This window comes from Mustela putorius, unplaced genomic scaffold, assembly GCF_011764305.1.
Source record: "Mustela putorius furo isolate JIRA1106 unplaced genomic scaffold, ASM1176430v1.1 tig00000460_pilon_pilon_pilon, whole genome shotgun sequence".
Classification (NCBI taxonomy): domain Eukaryota; kingdom Metazoa; phylum Chordata; class Mammalia; order Carnivora; family Mustelidae; genus Mustela; species Mustela putorius.
In genome coordinates this window covers 13,881,908-13,900,420 of record NW_025421389.1, presented here as the reverse complement: position 1 = coordinate 13,900,420, position 18,513 = coordinate 13,881,908, and the positions used below count along the sequence as shown (strand labels likewise).

General features: G+C 57.8%; 1 protein-coding gene and 1 long non-coding RNA gene across 5 annotated transcripts in view; one reads left to right on the top strand and one right to left on the bottom strand.

The window, feature by feature from the left end:
• LOC106005571 lies at positions 1–3,459 on the bottom strand. The gene is made up of 3 exons (XR_001179030.2): positions 3,157–3,459; positions 2,785–2,948; positions 1–498 (listed from the first exon to the last, which is right to left on the bottom strand). It is a non-coding gene; the product is annotated as an uncharacterized LOC106005571 (long non-coding RNA).
• Positions 3,460–3,582: 123 nt separating this feature from the next.
• Positions 3,583–18,513, top strand: part of ST3GAL4 (ST3 beta-galactoside alpha-2,3-sialyltransferase 4) — a 34,281-nt gene continuing 19,350 nt past the window's right edge. Inside the window, exons 1-3 of one of the 4 annotated variants that reach the window (XM_013055025.2) lie at positions 3,583–3,748; positions 11,507–11,590; positions 12,787–12,856. In XM_013055025.2, the coding sequence (XP_012910479.2) occupies positions 11,541–11,590; positions 12,787–12,856 (120 nt within the window). In that variant the 5' untranslated portion in view covers positions 3,583–3,748; positions 11,507–11,540. Of the gene's footprint in view, positions 3,749–4,046; positions 4,205–11,506; positions 11,591–12,786; positions 12,857–18,513 lie in introns of those variants that run through there. The other 3 variants (XM_013055027.2, XM_013055028.2, XM_013055029.2) reach the window with 3 other exon arrangements.

The following is an 18,513-nucleotide window of genomic DNA, read 5'->3' as shown; positions in this document are numbered from 1 at the left end:
TGACCTGAACCGAAAGCAGAGGCCTAACCCACTGAGCCACCCAGGTGCCCCCGAATTTTTTTTTTTTTTTTTTAAGTTAGAATCTGGAGATAGAGCTCACATGGAGCTTATGATTTAGTGAGGAACCCAAAAGCAGTGAATGCCTTCTACAAAAGGCAGAGGGGGCTGGGAGACCTTATGCAGAGAGAAGGCAAACTTCCAGGCTACATTTGCTAGCCAAATGTTCTGCACAAGCAGAGGCCGGGCAGTCAAGGCGGACTGTGGCTCCGCACGCTGGGATCTAGAGCCAAGCTTCTAGCACAACGTACAAGTGCACAATGAGAACACGGGCCGCTTTGTCCTTCAGGACCGTGATGAAGAAGTGAAAGTCCGAGCTAAGGGCGCACGTCTGGGAAGAAAATGGTCTGATGGCCTCGGCACAGCATCCGCACCATTCCCCAGGTATGATCGCAGGCAATTCCATAACTGCTCCCAATTTAGCAATGGTAAGAGTGCTCCCTGTGAGGGGTTTTGTGGGGATTAAAGAAGAGCCTTTTGTAGACGTAGTCACCACGGGGTAAACGTGAGCTAGATTTTTCTACTGTGAGAAGGACTGAAAAGGATGTAACCAGAGATACTTGGGCTAGATATTTAAAAGAACTTCCTGATGAGAAGGGCTGTGAAATCCTAGATTACGCAGTGGAGGGCACACCAACCAAGTGACTTTTGGGCAAAAAAGATAAACTACCTGTGGTTAATTGACTGGCCCCAAGCAGAGGCGAGGGCTGCACGCAAGGACTTCTTGGGATCTCGTCCAGCCTAAAGGTTCCTGGAATGCCCTGGCCTACTGGCAGGTTTCTAACACAACAACAGTGATGTCCCCTGCCTGCTATTGAGAACCCTGGGAACAGCTCAGCTCTATGGTCCGGCCATATAAATCTGATAAAAATAGGAGCTGAACTACCCTCCCAGAGTTGCTATTTTTAAAAGCGTCTGAGATGCTGGACTGGGTTTATTTCTTCCTCACACGGCATCTTGCTGTTCCCTCCTCCTGGTGGGTAGGAAGTTAACGTGGCACATGAGAGGGACAGGAGCCAGAAGCCTGCGAGGCCCGTTTGTTGAGAAGCTCCAGGCCTCCTACCCACACCCGCCGGCTGCCAAGGAGGAGCCTCTGGGGGCCACAGCTTCCCCCGTTGATAAGCACCTGCCCCTTCCGTGGTGCCCCTCGCTCCTCTGCCTCTTCCCTCTGCTCCCGTGGCCCCTCTGGGTGCCCCAGTTCCTCCACTGTGGAGACAGAGCCAGAGGTCAAGGGAGGTGGAGGAAAAAGGCACTGAAGCAGCATGGCTCCAAGCGCGACCAGGACCCAGCGAGACGCTGGTCAGGTTGTCTTGTTCTGTCTGGGAACCGTCCCAAGTTGTCAAACCCCTGCTGGCTTCATCATATGACCTCTCGCTGTGTCCTGCAAGGGTGCAAGGAGCTGGGTGGTGCTCTGATGGCTCCAGGACCATCCCTCCTCCACCACCCGGGATCAAAAGGTCCCAGAACTGCTTCCCCCTGCCCCACTGATGATATGGCTTCCAGGCAGCTAGCTAAGCATCTGGTTGTGCCATTAAGAAACCCGAAGGGGAAAGATCATGAGTAAGCACACTGCGGCCTGAGGGGAGGAGCCAGAATTACAGTTAGCTTCTGGGCACTGGGTAACCTGGGATCAGCGAGGGGCGGGGGAGACCTGACCACTTCCATAAGTCAGAGAAGGGATGCCGCCTGCATCACATAACACACACTTACATAGTGCATTGAACTTCCAGAGCAAGTTCCTGTCCACTGCCTAGTTTAATACCAACAATACTTTTTGACAAAATACAGTGATTTCTTTTTCTTTCTTTCTTTCTTTCTTTCTTTTTTTTTTTTTTAGTAAGAAAACTCAAGCAATGCAGTGACAGAGGTAGATTTGGGAATCAGGACCCCAGGAGGGAGAGCTGGCCCTTCGGTTCTGTTCTCTGGCAGAGGGATGTTGGTGTGGCTCATGGCCAGAACCGCAGACTGGGTTTAGATCTAGCTCATCAAAGGGCTAGCAAAGTTTAGAAGCCGGACGAGTCTCAGTTCAACTTGGCCATACTACTCACCTTGGTGCTTTGGGCATCTGATGACTCTCTTTGGGCCAGTTTTCCTGACTGTGAAATGGGGGGGTATCCCCTTTTTCCCCTTGACTGGCTCGGGGCACCGACTTTAGCCACTGGCTTCTTTCTACTCAGCTAAGCTTAGTTTAGGCCTCGAGCTGAATGCAGTTAAGTCTTTTCTGACTGAATGCTTGACGGACCAAGCCAATGGCACCATTCAAGCATTAAGTTCAACATAGGTGGGATGCAGAAAGAACCTATCTGTGCAAGGTGTGATTTAGAACAAAACGGCCACCTATGGAAGAACTTGGAGGCTCACCCTGTTCACCTAAGCCTTCTCCACTTTGTTCCGGCAGAGCCTCCTGAACTACCTGTTCTCAACTAAGAAGCCCTCCAGTTTCTTCTGAAGTGAACCTGAAGCTGGCAGGTCTCTGAACCCCCTTTGCACTTACTGTCGGTTACTCACACCTCACACTTAGTCACTTCCTGTCTTGCCTTCTTCTTGAACAGAAGTCCATTGTGATCATTCTCTCTGGGGCTAGATCCTAACTAAGCTTCCTGGGAGACAGGGACCAGGTCTTAGACTTTTCTGGGAGTGGCGGGAGCCTCCAGCACCAGGCTGTCCCCACTAGGTGACCCGCCAGGGGCTCAGTAAATACCACTCACCCATGGAAGAACCACTCACCTATGAAAGAGTGTCTCGGGGGCTGTGGGTTTCCTGGGGGTAACTTCTGGACTAGGTTTCTGGGCCTGCGCCGTTTCCAGGCTTGAAGGGGGATGTCTGAGCCCAAGGAAGTAGGGTCAGGAGCCTGATGGGGTTTCCCCTGGCGACAGTGTGCCTGGCGCCTTCTGTAAGGAACAGAAACCAAGAAGCTTTTTCAAGGCCAAAACTGGTGTGCAAAAGAGGGGCGGCAGAGGGAGCAGTCTCAGAGCTGCAGGTGCAGACGAGGGCAGAGGAGAGGCCCAGGTCTAGGTCTATGGCACCTGGCCGCGGGGCCCAGGGCGGGGATGTGGGGGTGGGCTCCCGGAACAAGGCCCTCCCCCTTCCGTGTCTCACTTTGCAGAGCGAGCGAAGGACGCGGTTCACCACGTGGGAGAGCCGAGAACCCTTTGTTGGGTCTCATTGTTCCCAGGAGAGTGTGCAGAGGCTGCGCTGGGCACATCTATCCTGGCGCCACTCACAGACAGCGCCCTCCCGGGTTCTACCCTCACCCCATCCGGCCTCCCCTTCCGCCCCTCCGCGCCCGCCCCGCGCGCCCCGCGCGCCCCGCGCGCCCAGGCTTCCCGGCCCCGGGCCTCCGCCGCTCCCACACGGTCCCAGGCCGGCGGGCGGCAGCCCCGCCCGCGCGCAGCAGCGCCCCAGCCCTTCCTCCGCCTCCCCGCCCTTCCTCCGCCTGCCCGCCCGCTCCCCGGAGTCGGCTCCCCGGCCGTGTGCGCAAGCGTGTCCGGCCCCTTCCCCGCCCCCCGCACGGGCCCGGGCCCCCGCCTCCCGGCAGGCGGACTTGCCCGCTCCCAGGCCCGCCCCGCGCCCGGGACAGGGACCCGGCCGAGCGGAGCCGCTGCGCCAGCGCCGCGCCGCCAGCCCGTGCGCCTAGCGGATCGGAGCTGTGCGCGAAAGTGTCGTGCCCCGCCCCGCTCCACCCGCGAGGGTGAGTACGCGGCGGCCGGCCCCCGTGGGGTCCGGGGGGAGGGCGGGAGCGCCGCGGGGGCCCGGTTGTCTGGTCCCCACCTCCGTCGCCCTGCGCCGCCGCGGCCCCGGGGAGGTGGTCGGCCCTGCACGTGGGCGCAACGCTGGGCCGGCCGGGGTGGGGCGGCCACGGCCCCGGGATCCCTTTCTCTGGACCAGATTTTCGCGGGAAGCCGGTGTTCGTCTCCCTTGGAGTGAGCCACCGGGATGGTCCTCTTCTCCGGAAAGTTTCTAGCCCCCACCCCCGCGCCCCTGCTCAGGAGGCGTCCCCACCTTCAGCATCCTCTGAACCTTGGTGTCTCGCACAACTGCCCCCACGGAGTCCAGGAGATCAGTAGGCTGGCTTGGCTAGAGGTGACGGGCTGGGCAGCGTCCATCCGTGTGCAGGAGTCGCAAGGTCGCCAAGCAGAGCCCAAAGGTGGGAGTTGCAAGTTGCAGGCAGGTGGTGCCCGGGATACCAGGTCCCCCTGGTGGGGGCCTTTGGGCCTAGGCCCCTGTGCCTCCAGACAGCCTGGGTGGTGGACAGTGGGAAGGGATGGGGTTGGGGTGAGGGTGAGGTCCAGCTGCGACCGGACCCTGAGCTCCTCTGTCTGCCTCCCTGGGACGCTTACCGCAGGCATCTCCTGGCCTGCCCAGAGTTGCCAACATGTCTGCCAGTAGCTGCCCCCTCCATTTCCAGTCTTGGGGGGAAGCTCCCTCTGGGCCATGGGAGGCCTGATGGACAATTGCTGCTTCCTCCGTTCTACAGAGCCAGTCCTGAAGGCCTTGCTTAGCTAGGGGGCTCCTTCTGGAAGGCGGGGACGTGGGGGTGAGGGGTATAGGCAGTGTTCAGGTGCTCAGCTGTGCTTGTCTGACCTCATGGCCACCCACGGGCAGGCACCCCCACAGGCTTCTGAAAGCCTGTGCTTTCCACCACTGGAGGGAGGCACAGCGAGAAAGCCAAGTTCAGGCTGACTTCTTCGCAGAACCCTGGGAACAAGCCTGGTGTGTGCCGGGTTGTTGCACGAGGCACAAGCCTAGGCTGCTTTCTCCTGAGCTGCACTCTGTCCCCGCCTCCTCCAGGCCCTGGCCGTGGCCTTCATGAGGGTGATTTTAAATACATTGATGTGTGTGAAGTGCTCGAAGGGGTGCCTGCTTGAAGGAAGCAGTGTTCGCTGAGAGTAGTGCTGCTCCCACGCCCTTACTCGCCCTCCGGAGCTGCCCGCTAATTCCGCAGAGGGTGCCTGGAAATGACCTTGTGGGGTCTTTTCTCTTTGCCGGGAGGGGTGGGCCTGAGCGGAGGTGGTGCTCAGACCTTGCTCTGTTCCCCGGAGGGCTCTCTGGACCACCCCTCAGCATCGCTGCGCTGGGTGGGAGATCTTGGCCGACCAGGGGGCCCTGGGTTTCATCAGGTGGTTGCAGGTGAGCCAGGAGCTGGGGCCAGTCCCTCTCCCCTCCCCAGCCCAAGCAGAGGGGGTGAGGAGGGGCGCATAGTTGGAAGAACTTAGGAAGGGAAAGTACGAATAGCCTGAATCGCCTGCCGGGACTGTGGGCCAAGACGCATCTGTAGCTCACGCATGGGTTACTCCTCAGGACAGCAGGGAGCCCCTTTCCTGGGAGCAGAGGTCCAGGCCGTGGAAGCCCACTGCGCCTTCCGGGATGCCTTCTTCCCTTCTCTCCAGCTTCTCTACCCAAAGCAGTGACTTGCTCACCACTCCTCAGAAACAGAGTTATGTGGCCCCCTCCACCCTCTCAGCTGTTTTAGGATCCAATTTTCTGGGTAGAACCAAGAATCTGATACTTTCTGGAATTGTAACAAATTCTGGGAAAGACCCCCCCCCCCCTCCACCTCCACCACTCCCTGGCTGAACTTCCCCAGCAGGAGCAGAGAAGTTGGACCCCCTTCCTCTGTTCCAGCTTCACCTGTGGGCATTCTGTAGTTACCCCATGCTGGCCTGGCCTCTACCCTGCCTTGGGTGCCCCCTCGGACCCTACCTGGACACATTCTCTGGGTCTCACCTCAGAGAGGCTGCCCAGCGGTCCTATGAATTCCTCCTGTCAGGATGGTTTTACACCTTCTGTCTTGGGGAAGGGCTTGCTCTACCTTAGAATAATACAAAATGGTTCCACAGCCCACAGAGGAGGGAGAGCTCCAGCCTCCTGAAAGGGACCCTCCAGATCAGTGTCATAGAACATCCCAGAGGCTGAGGGCCAAGTCTCCTGATGGAAATCAAGGCAGGCACCAGAACTCATCTGAGCTCCCAAGCCCCTGGAGATGGACTCTGGAGAGCAGGGCAGTTGGGTAGTGAGGGAAGGATGCCCAGAAAACTTCTAGAACTTTCTGTTACCTCCCCACCCACTGACTCCTTAGCTGCCCTGTGGTGAGATATTCCCTGACTCTGCCACCGCACCCCCCCCCCCCCCACCCAGCAGCTAGCTGTGCTTCCCTTACCCCCACACCCTGGGCCCTGCTTCCTTCTTCGGGTGTGGGACCTTGACCTGAAACTTTTGGTTGCCTTGAGAAAAGGATGAGCGTAGGTAGATTTTGGAAGCTGTGGTCCTTTGTTTCCCCTCTGCCCTTTGGTTCTCCCTTCCCAGAAGGGCTCAGCACTCCTGCGTCCATGTTCTGAGGGCCTCTGGGTGGGTTGCCGGCCACCCTTGGCCTCAGAATCACCCCTTTCCCGCATTCCCAGTGCGCGCGCGCGCGTGTGTGTGTGTGTGTGTGTGTGTGTGTGTGTGTGTGTCACTCTTAGACGGAGGAAGTGGTTGAATCTAGCTGCAAGTGGTTGAGGCCTGGGCCCCAGCCCCGTGCCCCCAAGCCCAGCAGGGGCTGAGCTCTGTCAACGGCTGGCGTGGGGTCGGTTGCTTTCCAGGGTGAGAAGGGCCTTCAGCGTCCAGAACTGCAGCTTTTCTTCTGGTCTTGGCCCCTTGCCTAGGACCAGGAGACATACAGACAGCTCCTGACACTCTCTCTGCCTACCCCAGCCCTGCAGAGCTGCCCTGTGGAAAGATGCTGGGACGACTCCAGAGTCTGAGGCCCTGGCTTCTGCCCAGCAGGGTGGAGGGGCTGCTGCTAGGACTGATGGCAGGTGCCGGCCTGGTGAAGCCCTCAGTGTCTCCCGGGGCCTTGAGTGTGATGAGGCCGGGCAGCAGAAGCCCACAGGCAGCTGTCCTTGTGGGGTGGGATGGTTCCTCCTTCCTGCGTGGACTTTCCCTCTGCAGCCCAGCCAAGTGGGTCACGGGCTCCGGGATCTGGTTTCCTGGGGTGGGATGGGGAGGCTGGGGGTGGCTGGAGAGGACGGGGTCCCGTTTGCAGAGGGCTGGGCCCACACGCTGTTGCTTCTGCCTTTGATCCAAATCCTCCTGCAGGAGGGTGTGGGTTCCAGGGGCTACAGCCGTGTTCCTTGTGTCTACCGCCTGACGCATGTCCTCCTCCCTAGCAGCCTTTGTAAACACCTGTCTTTACAATAAAAAAGGCTTAGCAAATAACACAAGTACTTACCATGTGTCAACCAAGCGCTTCTCTCTCTCTTTTTTAAAAAAATATTTTATTTATTTATTTGAGAGTCATCACACGTAGGCAGGGGTTCCGTAGGCCAGTTCCCTGGTGAGCAAAGAGCCGGAGCCCTCCGGACCCCCGAGGACCCTGAGATCAGGACCGGAGCTGAAGGCAGAGGCTTAACCCACTAAGCCACCGAGGCACCCAATCAAGCACTTCTTTAAGCCTGGCCCCAAACGCTTAACAAACAGACAAAAGAAAAGGATGTGCCGGAGGCTTATTTCTATCCCTTCCTGTAAGCCTCATACACACCTTTCATTCAGCCCATTTATCTGTGAAGAAATGAGGATCTGGCAGTTGAAACTTTGGCCAAGGTCACAGCTCCTAAGCAGCTGAACAGGGGACTTGTATCTGGGGCTGTTTTGGAAACCTGCTTTTCGCAGTTGAGCTCTCCACTGCTCCCCCAAACTCCTTTCCCCATCCTTTGGTGCCTGAAGAGGTTCAGAGCTGTGAAGGGCTTTGCTCAAGGCCACAGTGCGTTGGTGACAAGGCCGACCACAACCTCCACCTCTGGACTCCCAGCCCAGAATTCTTTGTGCCGACCCAAACTCCACATCTCCCCATGCCCGCCGTGGCACCCCTGCCCAGAGTGCAGGCTCCCTGCTTGTCAGCCCCTCCCAGCCCCCACCTCTCCCTCTTTTCCCCCGGGTAATTACTTCCATCTGGCCCGCCCGCCTGGCTCCTATTCCTTTGGAAATGCGGCTCTCCGCCCACAGGGCTGCCAGGCCTCAGCTGACAACCATGGCGACACGTGGGGAAGGGGAGTGGCCCTACAGGTCCGAGCTCGGGGCCTTTGGGCCAATGTGGCTGCCCCCAGGGTCCAGGGTCTGCCATTCCCAGGTCCCTGCCAGGCAGGAGCACCTTTGTTCCGGACACCCGTCCTTGCCTGGCTCCTGGCAGGAGAAGCTCTTTCAAGAGAGCAGCTCTCAGTCCCAGAGGTGGGGGTGGGGGTGAGCTTCCCTTTGGCCCGGTCCACAGGCGCCCGTCCCATGGCCCCCCTTCCCCTGCCCCTGCAGGTGGCTCAGGTCTTGGGGCGGGAGGCCTGGTTGGAAGGGACAGCAGGAGAGAAGTGGGGGCCAGTGAGGGCGCGCCCTGGGGACCTGGGGACCACTGTCAGAGGCTTCAGGAAGGGAAGTGAGCAGGGCAGTCACAGCTGCAAAGGCTGAGGGACCCCAGATCTCTGGACAGATGAGCATGGGGTCTGCTTGTTTCTGTTGGTCCCAGGTCATTGGCTCAGAATGAGCAGAACTAGAGATGCATCCTTCTGTTTTGTGCCATAATAAAATAAAACTTGCACCTTCTCCCAGGGCCTCTGATGCTCTGTTGACTCCCTTGCCTCAGGCTCTGCGGAGGCCGGCTAGGGAGGGAGGCCAGCAGGGCCCTCGATGGGGCTAGCTGGAGATTTCAGGAGCGCACTTCTGCCTTTGGAGGGGGCACATTGCTCATCATCAGAGATGTTTAAGCATACACCTGTGACCTTGACAGGGACAGTCCCAGGGAGATGCAGGCGTAGGAGGGGTGTATTGGTTGTGTGCAGCGGGCTTGAAAACTTTTAAGGTATTTTCTCCCCTGAGATTTTAGGATTTTGGTGTAAGCTCCAAGAGCCTGTCTGTCTTGCTCACTGCTGTATTCATGGTTGGAATGATGTATAGCAAACAGTAAGTGCTCGGTAAATATTTGTTTGATAAATGTATGGAAGAGGTACCTTGGGTTTTTTCTGTCTTCACTGTGTTCCTGCTTTCCTTCCTGCTTTTCCTGAGGCAAAGGAAGAAAGCTGCCCTTTTGACAGGTGAGCTGTCTGTCCGAGAAGGGCCTGGCCTGGCCCCGCTTGCTGCCATGCTCCCCCCTCCCCCAACCCGGGGTCTCTCTAGGCGCTGGAGAGGCAGGCAGGAGGCACAGGACAGGAGTCTGCCCCCTGAGGAGGGCCTGCCCCTCATTCCAGCCCCACTCCCGGGTGCAGCTGGACCCGTTCCTGTTCCTGTCTCCCCTCCTCAGCCCAAACTTGAGGTACTTGCACAGACGGGTCCTAATCTCCCCTCTTGTCCTGACATCGGTCCTCTCCTCCTGTTCAGGGCCAAGAGAGGTGACCCTAGGGCTGGAGCCCCACTCCGGTGTCCACTTAGGAGGTGGGGTTCACCCCTATTATTGCTTCAACTCTAACAGTTGCTCTTCGATGCCTTCTCAAAGGCTTTGCACATAAAATCTCATGTGAAAGTAGGACAGAGGGTTTTCTGGAATTTAAAGTGTTTTATTTGGGAACCCCCCCATTCAACCCCATTAAGACTTTTATTTTCCCAGTAGCATGCCGCATGTGTTCTCATCTCCTTTGCTCCATCTGTCCCCCTCCCCCATGCCGCCAATGGCTTGGCTACTCTGGGTAACCTCCTTCCTAAATGGCGAGTGTCCTTCAGCATCCAACCCGAGGCTCTGCTCTGGGAAGCCTGCTGGACCGCCCAGCTCCTCCCATGCGCCCCGAGTGCCCTTGGGTCCCACTCTTGCCACGTACAGGGACGGTGTAGGGGAGACCCACTGCCCTTGGGTCCCAGTCTTGCCCCATATGGGGACGGGGTTAGGGTTGAGCGGTGCTCTGGGCGGTGTGGTAGAAGTGTTAGGCTTGTCCCCTTTCCCCGCTCGCTGGCCTCAGGCCCTCGGGTTCCTCCCCTGAGGAACCCGCACTTTGGATAGAGAGAGTGTTTCCAGTGATGCCCCAGGGCGTGGAATCCCGTACTCTGTAAACGCCAGGCTGCTGTGTCTTCTGGGATTCAAGGGGGTGCCCAGATGCTGAAGAGTGTCCAACGGCGGGGCCCCGGTGGCCAGAGGCAGGCGGCCGGGCGGGAGCCACTCACTGCTGATGGCACCCTTTGTCTCCTCTCTGTCTGCACCCAGGTCTGTAACCTTTGGCAGGTGTCAGGTGGTGATTAGTGCTCCATCAGCTGGTCTGTGAGTTGGGCTTGTGGCATCTGCCTCACCTCCCAGGTTTGGGAGGCCCAGGGAGGTAAACATTTGCAGGTTGGGAAAGGCCTTGGAGGTCACCACGAGGCTGGACCCGCAATTGCCTTCCTCCCTGAGCTGTCCCAGCATCTGGAACCTCGCTGCCTCATAGTAGCAGCTCTGTAACTGTTTCTTTTTGCAAATGAGGGAGCTGAGACTCAAAAAAGTAACTTGCTGTTCAAGCTCCCTGAACATCCCCTCTGCCCCTCCGTCCACCCCCTGCCCCCATCTCATCCCTTTCTCTGAGGTCCTGACATCATCCAGGCCCCAAAGACCAGGATGGGCTCCACTACCCCCAGGGGCATGGCCAACGGGGGACTGGGTGGGCTAGGACACGTTCTAGAAATGTCCACTGTCATCCTGCTTCTCTAGGACCTGCTCTGTTCTCAGAGGGGGCTAGCCCTGGCCTGGCAGGGGGGAGTGTGCTCTTGGAGGGGGGCACCCATCCTCCTGTGTGGGCCCTTCTCCCCACATCACTGTCCCCCCTTCTCCGCTGGTCTGCTCCTTGGTCCTTTTTTCCTCTTTTTTTTTTCTTTTTCTTTTTTCTTTTTTTAAGATTTTATTTATTTATTTGACAGACAGAGATCACAAGCAGGCAGAGAGGCAGGCAGAGAGAGAGGAGGAAGCAGGCTCCCCGCGGAGCAGAGAGCCCGATGTAGGGCTCGATCCCAGGACTCTGAGATCATGACCCGAGCCGAAGGCAGCGGCTTAACCCACTGAGCCACCCAGGCGCCCCTCTTTTTCTTTTTCTTATCGTTTTCTGCCTTCCGTTCTTCTCTCTTCCTCCCTTCCCATCTGACTCCTCTTCTTTCCCCTTCTGTCCTCCGGAGTCCCCCATGCTCCTTGCCTCAACATCTGAGTGGTCTTCACGCGGCAGCTGCATTTCCAGCGGTCGGGGAGGTTCCCTTCTGGGCTCTGGGGGTTCAGGAGCGCCTGCTGTTGTTGGCAGCTCCAGAATTTTCTAATGAGATGGTTCTTCCAGCAGTTGGGCTTGGTGAAGGGACAGTGCCGGCCCAGAGGAAACTCAAAGTAAACTTAAACTCTGCTCCCTGGGCCCTCACCCACCTCCCTGGACATCCTCCTGGGCAGGAAGGTGGGACCTGGTCCGAGTGCCGGAGGGTCTCCCAAGAAGAGTGGGCTGGTGGAGCTTCTTTGGCTTCTGACCTCCGCCCTCCCCACTCCTCTCTCCAGAGCTCCAGCTCTTTCCCCAGAGGGACCAGCTGGGATGGAAGAGGCTGGTCAGAGCAGGGAGATTTCTGCTCAGACACCTTTCAGGTGAGCCCACATGGGGGGTGTGTGTGTGCATGCTGTAAGTGTGTGGATGAGTGTGTACGTGGGTTGTGCAGGAGAAAGAGAGCATGGGTGTGCATCCGTGTGTGGACAAGTAATACAGGTGGGCCTGGGGGAGTCTGTGTCTTCTTCCCCCACACCCCCTTTCCAGGCCTGCTTCTAGCCCAGAGTTCTCCTCTCTGCGGTCTTTGTGACCTGGCTTTGCACGGGGCTCTGTACTGTCTTGTGGGCCAGCTGGTCCCCTGCTGCAGTCCCACGCAAGGATGACTGATCTCTGGCCACCCATTTAGCTGCCTGGGGGCCCTTGGGCCAGTGTTTGCCCCCCGCCTCCCAAAATGGAGGCGTGTGGGGGCTTCCTGCCCAGCGTCTCAACTCTGCCAAGGCGGAGGGAATGGGGAACAGCTGCGTTGGCCGATTCCAGCTCCTTATGGATTTGGTTTGACAACAAAGCTCCCTCTGTGTGTTCTCAGGCCCCTTACATAACCCGAGGGTGGGGAGTTGGGGGGAGGCAGGCAGGAGGAGGTGGAGATGGGGACAGGGAGACACCGGGACAGGATGGCTGGAAAGGGGACAGGGACACGGGGAGGAGAGCAAAGGGGAGTGAGAGAGAGAGAGAGAGAAAACGTTGGGAAGGAGAGAGAGGAGGAAACAGTGTGTCTTGACCCTACAATTCTAATTGCCGTCTTCGAAAGGGGAAACGAGCTGGAGCTCTAGGGCTTCTGACTTTTGCCCAGTTGATGCCTCATCTCCTTGAGCCCCACCCATCAGCCCCAGACCCGGACCCGGACCCACTGAGGAAGGGCTAGAGATCTGTCTGGGAGGAAGGGTTTGGGGCTGGGCAACCCCCCACCCCGCCCCGCCCCCGCCCTGTAGCCGAGCACTTTCCATAAAGAAGGGAGTCATTTTCTTCGCTGCTCTTGGGCTGCCATTCACTACTCCAGACCCCTGGCCCGGCTCCAGAAGCCCCTCTGGTGACCCTTTTTGTGAATGGCAGGCATTCCCTGTGTCCTGTCAGGCTGCTCCAGGCCCCCACCTAGCTCCCAGTTCCTAGCCTCCCGCCCAGGACCTCCCCACAGCTCCAGCCCTCTGCCCACCCCATCGGAGGTCCTGTGGCCCTGTCCCCGCACTGCCCCCTCTGTCAGTAATCAGACATTCTCTTCTCACCATCACTATCCCTGCAGCTGTCCAAATAGAGTGAGAAGAAAATGTTCTCTTTCCGGAACAGCTGGACTGACAGGCCGGGAAGGCCAGGTGAGCCGGCCAGGCTTGGGGGTGGGCGGCACCTTGTCCCAGGTCCCTGCTCTGCTAGCTCCCGGGCAGGAGAAAACAGACGCTTGGAAGAGGGCAGGAGGACCTGTGGGCCTTCAGGTGGGACCAGGGTCCCCGTGGCTGCGTGGTCTCCTGGGTTTTCTCAGGGTCTGCGTCTTCCCTGTGCCTCAGTTTCCCCAAGTCCTTATCTGGCACCAGGCTTCTTTGAAAAAAGCCTCTGGATCCCATTCAGCCCTGAGGGCAGTGCTTGTCCCAAGGTAGTGGTGGATTAACAGGGCTGTATTCTTGGAAGCTGAAAACAGGGAGGACTCTTGAAAGGACCAGGGGAGGAGCTCTGGCAAGGCCCCAGATTTGGGGTGCTCAGGCACTTGGTTTGACCCCTGGCACCGCCCTCAGTTAGATTTAGGGTGTCTGCCCAGGAGGTATCCCATACGACTTGAGCCATAGCTCCGTGGAGAGGAGGTGTGGGCGAAGCCCAGACCTGTTGAACGAGCCCTAGACTCTGGAATCCTCAGTCCCCAGGCCCTAAGCAGCTTGTGCCTTGCCCTCCCACCACCTCCCCCAGGTCTGGGATGATCCTGAAATTGCTAATGCCTCAGGGCTGGAGACATGAAGGCCTGAGTGGGGTAGGGGGATGGCTAGGGGAGGGCCTAGGAGTTTCCCCGATTTGTGGGGGAGGGGGGTAGGCCAGGAGGACAGTCCCTCTCCGAGGGATCAGGGTTAGGTGCCCGTGCAAAGAGGCCAGGCCAGGAGGATGGTGAGTGAGGGCGCCAGGCGGGGGTACCCTTCCCTGGGCCAGCTGCCTCTGGCCCATGCGTGACTGAGGTCCCAGGCTGCCCTGGGACACTCCCCAGCCCTTCTGGGGACATCCTTACGAGGCTGTGAATCTTCCTCCTGTCTGCTTCCCTGCAGCCCCTCTGTCCCAGTGCCCACCTCCCCCAGTACCTTTGAGCATGACAGGAGTGGGACTCCCTTGCTGGGAGCTGGGCTTGGCCTGGCTGAGGGCCAGGAGTCCAGGGTTTCTCTTTACCCAACTTTCAGAGGTGAAGAGAAGGCCCCCGAGGGCCAGCGTAGCCACTCCCTGCTCCTCTGGAAGCTCCCGCTCCCTGGCTGGGAGCCCCAGGGACCTGTAGCCTGACAAACAAACCGGCCACAGCTGAAGGTGAAGTTGAAGCTGGGTGGGCAGTGCCCTCAGCTGCAGGATGGGGGAAGAGAGCACCCTGGCCGAGGGGGCCCAGCTGACCTCAGAAGCTGTATGTTGGGGGGAATGGGCAGGGGAGGAGAAGGAACGAGGGGTGTGTGCCTGTGTGTACGAGTGTGTAGGGTTCCTACGTTCCATGTTGGGTCTGGGTGTGCCTCTGAGCAGACAGCTGTGTGTTTCTGTAGAGATGCGCTTGTAGGTTTTTGACACAGGAGGGTTCGAGCGGGCAGGAGTAGGGTGGGCTTGAGGGGTTCTGAGTGTCTTTCTGGGGCCTCCCGGCTCTGGGTTGTGGGTGAGGCTGTGGGCATTCAGATCGGCTGCACATTCACCCTATGGGAGAGCCCTGGGGGCAGAAGTAGCTGTGGGTCCCCTCTGATCATGCCAGCCAGCCCTCCAGCCAGTGCTCCCACCGGCTGTGCTCTGGGCTCTGCCCCGAGGGACCTCGGCTTCCCCCAAGGGTCAGCACCTTCCCCAGCAGCACCTCGAATGCTAGCCAGGCGTCCCCTTACGTCATCGCTGACCTTGTCCTTGAAGGAGAGTCAGTTCAAGGAAGGTCTTACCGATGTGCAACCATCTTAAAAGAGCCTGTCTTACTGGCTTCGCCCTTCCCAGGGGACAGGCTGCGGCCAGAAATGCAGTCTTGATTTTTCTTCTTCCGGGTTGCGTTCTTGTCCAGGGCCCCACCCAGGGGCCCTAGTGCCGCCCCTGAGCATATGCATGCACCCCGAGTCCCACTCTCAGCTCTTTTCGCTCTGTCAGGCTCCTGCTGGGAATTCAGTAGTGGGTCCTCCCCTGTGGACACCCCAAAGCCTCTCTGTTGCAGAACCGCCATTGCGGGACAGTGTGCATCACCAGGGGAGAGAGGTCTTCCTGCTGCTCCATCTGGAACAGCCGTGCTGAGGGCACCCTTCTTGGGCCAGAGCTGGCATAGTGTTCACCTCCCTCGAGGTCTCAGGACTGAACATGGCCCTGCCCTTTCCCTGAGTGGGGACTTGAGGAGAACCTGCTGGGGCGGGGACAACCAGCAGAGGGAACATCACTCTGGAAAGAAGTGAGGAGGGCTACTGCTTCTGGAGCTCCTAGGAAAAGGGGGTGCTGGCCAGTGGAGGGGGCCCCATCTGGATCCCCTTGGGATGGCCATCAGGTGGGACTCATCAGGGGCCCGGGCACCTTCTCAAGGACGTGATGTACCCAGAGAGAGAGCTCAAGTGGCTTCTCCGGTGAAGCCTGCTCCCTCTCTCCCATCCTATACTTCTCACACCCCAGCAATGCACCTAGGGTCTGGCCAGTACAAGGTGCCTGGGTTTAGTACGGACCAGTCTGGGTGGCAGTGTCTGCCTCTCTCCCTGGGCAGCTGCTTGCGTCCTGTGTCGTGTGTGCAATGGGCCCAGCAGCCAGGAGAGGAGAGCGTGTTCATGGTTACAGTAGCAGGTGGGAGCTGCGGTTGTGGACCCCTCCCTTTGCTGGGATGGGGAAACCTTGGGTGGAGAGGAGCTGCCATGCTCTGGGGCAGACCTGGACCAGGAACCCCTGCAGCTTCCTTTTGCCAAGTGCCCGGTTGTCAGCCTGGCTGGAGCTAAAGCTTCAGGCTTCCAATCCCAGCATGGCTTTCAAGGCTCATACACCTTCCAGAACTTGCCCTCGTGACCTGCATTTCACAGAGGAGGAATCTGAGGCCTTGAGAGATCTAGGACCTTGTCCAGGGATGCTTGGGCCCTCACTGCGGAGGCTGGGTTGGACCTTGGGTTTGTGTTCAGAACCCTTTCTTCTGCCTCCAGAATGCCAGAGGTGCTCAGGGGTCTGGGGAGGGGTGGCTGGGGTTTTGGCTCAGGCAGACCCTCTTGGGGAACAACAAAGGAGGATGTGAGTTTACCTGGGTAATAGGGCATCTTCAAGCCCTGGAGCTGTCCTGGGACCACCCCAGCTTTTGATGCGTGATATCACTTTATTGGGTGGTCCCGTAGCCCCGAAGCTGGTAGTGATTCAGGGGAGTCAAAGATGGTGATAGCGACTTCTTCTTTTTTTTTTTTTTTAAAGAAGAACTGAACTTTTTCTTTTTTTTTTTTAAAGATTTCATTTATTTATTTGTCAGAGGGGGAGAGAGAGAGAGAGAGAGAGCACAAGCAGGCAGAGTGGCAGGGAGAGGTAGAGAGAGAAGCAGGCTCCCTGCTGAGCAAGGAGCCCCATGTGGGACTTGATCCCAGGATCCTGGGATCATGACCTGAGCCGAAGGCAGGGGCTTAACCCGCTGAGCCACCCAGGCACCTCCCGGTGATAGCGGCTTCTGCAGAAATCACGCCGCCTTGGTGATAAGGGTCTGTTTGTGCGCATAGCCACGTGTGTTTGGCAAAAAACGTGGCACTTGGTGGCTTTGCCTGCTCCCAAGCTGAGCCTCTAGCAAGCCCCTGGTGCCTCGGGTGCTCAGGTCTTTGCAAAATAAGGGCGTGGGATGCTTTCACTTGGTGAAACTTGCTGTCCACACTTGTTCTGCTCATGCATTTTAGACGTCTGTTCGTTTCCATGTTGGTCTATGACCTACCATGCGACAGGCATTAAATTTGGTGCTGGAGGTGGTATGGACCGCATGGAGTCCCGCTTTCTCGGGGTGCACGGATTCATGAGTACAGGACATGGTGTCGTGTCGTTGCTACAAAGGGAATAAGATGGAGTAAGGAGGCGAGTGTCGGGGTAGAGAGGAGACTCCTGGCTGGGTAGGCTGGGACCGTGTGCTGGGAGCAGCACGGGAGAGTGGCCAGGACAAAGGAAGCCAGGGAGGGAGGTCCAGGCTTGGGATTCCAGATCCCGACCATTTACACTGCAGGCAACCCCTGCCCAGACAAGGACTCAGATGTCACACTGTTGGCACTGACTGCAGCCCCCTCCCCCTCCCCAACCTTCAGTCCTGCCTCCATTCTCAAATGGGGCTGGGGTGTGGAGGGGGCATGCAAGCTAAAACCCTCCTTTGGGGAGGGGAGGGCGTGTTTAGGAAGCGTAGGGGAGGCCTGGCGGTCATCCAGGACTTTCTCAGTCCAGTGGATAGTCATTTGTGTGTCGCGTAGGGCTCAGTGTTTATTTCTTTGCTTTTGATCACAGAACAGACTGACTAAAACATACTGTTTCTTCAATGATGTTTTAACCACCCCGCATTCCAGACAGCTGCAGCTTTTGCAGTCAAATGCTCTACCACTGAGCTATACCCCCTAGCTGCAGCTTTTGGATTCCACTTAGCGCACGAGAAAGGAGTATGGCTAATAGTCACTATTCACGGAGCATTTCCCATGTGTCTTTTCTCCATTATCTCGCTAACCAGCCCAGCGAAAATCGTGGTAGGGGCTCCTTACCTCCAGATTGGGAGACCGAGGCTTAGGGGTGCTAAGTGGCAGAGGCAGGGTTCCGTCCCGGTGGCGGGTCCCCGAGGCACAGCTCTGGGCCAGAGTAGGCCGTTCCTTGTGACCTGAAATGTGGCCATCTGCGTGGGCCCTGGGCAGGTGCGGTGTGTGAGGGATAGCCGAGAGGCCGGCTCTGCGCAGGCACTGGGGCAAGTTGCCAAGGTCAGGAAGAGGTTGGGTGTGGGCAGAGCAGAGATTGGGCTGGGGCGCCAGGTGACGATGTCACCTTGAACTCTGCCTCCATGCTCAGAATCCTGACCGCCCGGGGAGGAGCGGGCAGAATGCAGGGAAGAGTGGAGACTTCCCAGCTCTGCCCCCACTTGAGACCTTGGGACAGTGCTCACTGTGGCTGTCCCTCAGAATGACCAGGGCCCTCTGCAGGCATCCCAGACACCCTGAGTTGGCCTCTCAGAGATGGAAGCCAGGAAGCATCAGCTGCTTTAAGTTTCTACGCGTGCTTCCTGTGCAATCGCAGACATGGCCTGGTCCAGCGAGGTCCGAGAGGAATGCAGTGGGAACCACAGTTGCAAGCCACATATGTAATTTCAAATCTTACAAAATCCTAAGTTAGCGGCGCCTGGCCGGCTCAGTGGGAAGAGCATGCCACCGTTGATCTCAGGGTCGTGAGCTGAGCCCAACGTTGGGTGTAGAGATTACTTAAATAAAATGTTATGGGGTGCCTGGGTGGCTCAGTTGGTGTAGTGTCTGCCTTCAGCTCGGGTCATGATCGGAGGTGGGGGGGTGTCTTGGGATCCAGCCCTGTGCTGGGCTCGCTGCTCAGTGGGAAGCCTGCTTCTCCCTCTCTCTCTGCCGCTCCTAATGCTTGTTTTGTCTCTCTCTCTCTCAAATAAATAAATAAAATATTGAAAATAAATAAGAAAAAATTTTGGATATGTTAAGTTAGCCACATTTTTAAAGAGTAAAAATGAGGAAATGAAATAAATTTTAGTATTTTAACTCAGTAGAGCCAAAACATTACCGCAGTGCGTGATCAGTATAAATCATTCTTAAGGTGGTGGTTCCCTTTTATTTTTGTACTAAGTGTTTGA